Source organism: Monosiga brevicollis, genomic scaffold, assembly GCF_000002865.3.
Source record: "Monosiga brevicollis MX1 MONBRscaffold_24 genomic scaffold, whole genome shotgun sequence".
Classification (NCBI taxonomy): domain Eukaryota; class Choanoflagellata; order Craspedida; family Salpingoecidae; genus Monosiga; species Monosiga brevicollis.
The window spans coordinates 661,309-663,714 of NW_001865061.1; the positions used below are offsets into that span (position 1 = coordinate 661,309).

A 2,406-nucleotide genomic window follows, 5' to 3' on the forward strand; every position below is an offset into this window, starting at 1 on the left:
CTCGGCATCAAGGGGTTGCTTGAAGTGTCTTGTTTTGTGTGGGGTGCTTGATCGCTTGTGCTTGTACGTGACTCTCCTCTTGTGGCGACACCAGAACGTTTGGTTGAGCGCATCGCCGCCACCTTTTTCTCACCCGTGGTGTGAGTGGCACTGATCTCGCCTCGCAGTCGTCAGCGTACACCTGTACCCGTGACTGTCCCCAAGAACTTTAGACCAGAGGTGAGTCGATTGGCACATCAAGCGACAAGAGCAAAGACCCGCCGACCGACTGCCGTATTCGAACTGCACGCGCACGTCGAATCCCAGCCCGAATTTCTGGGTTGTCAGACGAGTTGCGCTTTGTTTGTCATCAACAAAAGCAGAAGGCGATGAAGTTATGGAAATTATGTGATGAGACGTCGGCCGAATGAGTCTCTGTCAAGATTCTCGCCTGGTGAGATGATTGAGCATGGATGTTGTTCAGATGTGATAAATAAGTAGGGTAGGCTTCGAAATGAAACGGTTAAACAAACGAATATGTGGCAGCGCAAAAGCAAAGAAACACATAGACAACGTTCGGAAGTCATCCAACTAAGGGCCTACTGCACCACGACGATACCTATGGAGGCGGGGGTGCTGGTCGGGTTGTACTCAAAGCTGCTGATGCCGCCAGCTCAAGCTGCGAGAAGATACGAGGGGTAGTTGTGAGCACAGGATGTCCAAAAGAATCAAGGCTAAAGGCAGGTCCACAAAGAAAACCCTCACCTGAACCAATCGATTTGAAAAGGTTGCATTGATCAGTGAGTCAATGGTGTGAATAAGTAAAGCTTTCCGACAAGCAGCAATATTATTGTTATGCGAGTACAAGAGGGCACCGCTACAGCTGCAATTGCCAAGCATATCAGCTGTGGTTGTGGCAATTGTGGTAACTAGGTGAGAGGAGGAAGTAAAAGTGACCGTGGGTGTGGTGGCAGCAGCAGTGGTTGTAGAAGCAGCTAGAGTAGTAGCAGTTGTAGCCGTCGTCGTCGTGGCCGCTGTGGTAGTGGTGGCAGTAGTAGTGGTGGCCGCAGTGGTCGTGCTAACACCTACTGCGGCAGTGGTAGTGGTGGCCGCAGAGGTCGTGGTTGATACACCTCCTGCTGCAGTTGTAGTGGTGGCCGCAGAGGTCGTGGTTGATACACCTCCTGCAGTGGTAGTGGTCGTGGTGGCCGCAGTGGTCGTGGTTGATCCACCTCCTGCGGCAGTTGTAGTGGTGGCTGCAGTGGTAGTGGTTGCTGAGGTAGTGGTGGTACTAGCAGCTGGAGTAGTTGAACTCATAGTAGTTTGTGTTAAAACGAGCACGCCCATAGTATACGTGTTGACCGCGTTTGTTGACTTTTCCGCTACGCTGGCCAGCGAGCTGGCCACCGTCTTGTCGGTGTCGGAAACGCGCGTGGAGCTCACGAGTCTGCGCGAGGTTTCGGGCGGCGCACAGACCGTGGGCACGCTCAAGTTTTTGATCCCGGCCGATCCCGTAGGCCCGGCTGCCAATGACGGCCTGAGTGCTGAGCAGCTGGCCAGTTTGTTCCTTACCACATTGTACATTGATGACACTCCGCCCTCGCTCGTCAACGGTGGCATCCTGGAGGCCCTGGATTTGGACTATCAGCCTTCCCAGAGTTTGGCCGTGACCCGTCGTGCGGCAGCCGGGGCAAACATGGAGGCAGACCTCCCGGTTGCATCCTCTACAGCGGATAGCAACGACAGCGAAGACAATTCGGCTGATCTCTATCAGATTTTGATGCTGGGCGTGTGCATTTCCCAGTTTGCGGTCCTTGCCGTGATGCTTGTCCGCCGTAGCCGACGTCGTGCCTCTGAAGGCGTTGCTGGGCCTGCTGCAAAAACGAAGTAGCTCGATTTCTATGTGATATCATGATAGTAATTATTATTATTGATGAGTTCGAGAATTCGACATATCCTGTAGTTTTCCTTCCATGGTTTTCTTTTATGTTTGACCGCCCACTTGTCAGGCTCCAGCACGTCTGGTGGCCGGTTTTGGGTTCTGAGGAAGCGCGTAGAATTGAGGAAGCGTTTTGAGTGAGGTTTGAGAGACGTCCGTCGGGACGGAGCGAAAGCTTTGATGCTGTCTTGAGGTCAATTGAACCAGCTGCTGTCGGCCAAAAAAAAATAAATAGGAAGAAGAGGAGGGCAAGCATTCACAGGGACCAGACCAGGTGCACCGTTAGAATAGCTGTAGAGTCGCTCAATTCCGAGGATAGGGACAATGCAACCTGCCCGTCCGCAGGCCTCACAACAAAGAGAAACAACAGTAGCAATAAGCTTATCACCCCCAAGGCATGTGCCAGGAAAGGTGGGGTCTAAGTGTCGGTGTGTATATATTAGGTCACAAGACCCATTGTGACCTAACCAACTCTGAGTGTGTGCAAA

The 2,406-nt window shown here is 52.5% G+C and overlaps 1 protein-coding gene across 1 annotated transcript; it reads right to left on the minus strand.

Moving 5' to 3' along the window:
- Positions 1 to 630: 630 nt before the first annotated feature.
- MONBRDRAFT_28244 (uncharacterized protein) lies at positions 631 to 1,599 on the minus strand (the record flags this gene model as incomplete). Its single annotated transcript, XM_001748665.1, has 2 exons — positions 631 to 744; positions 1,069 to 1,599. 2 exons carry the CDS (start codon positions 1,597 to 1,599, stop codon positions 631 to 633), a joined length of 645 nt encoding a protein of 214 aa, XP_001748717.1.
- Positions 1,600 to 2,406: the final 807 nt, after the last annotated feature.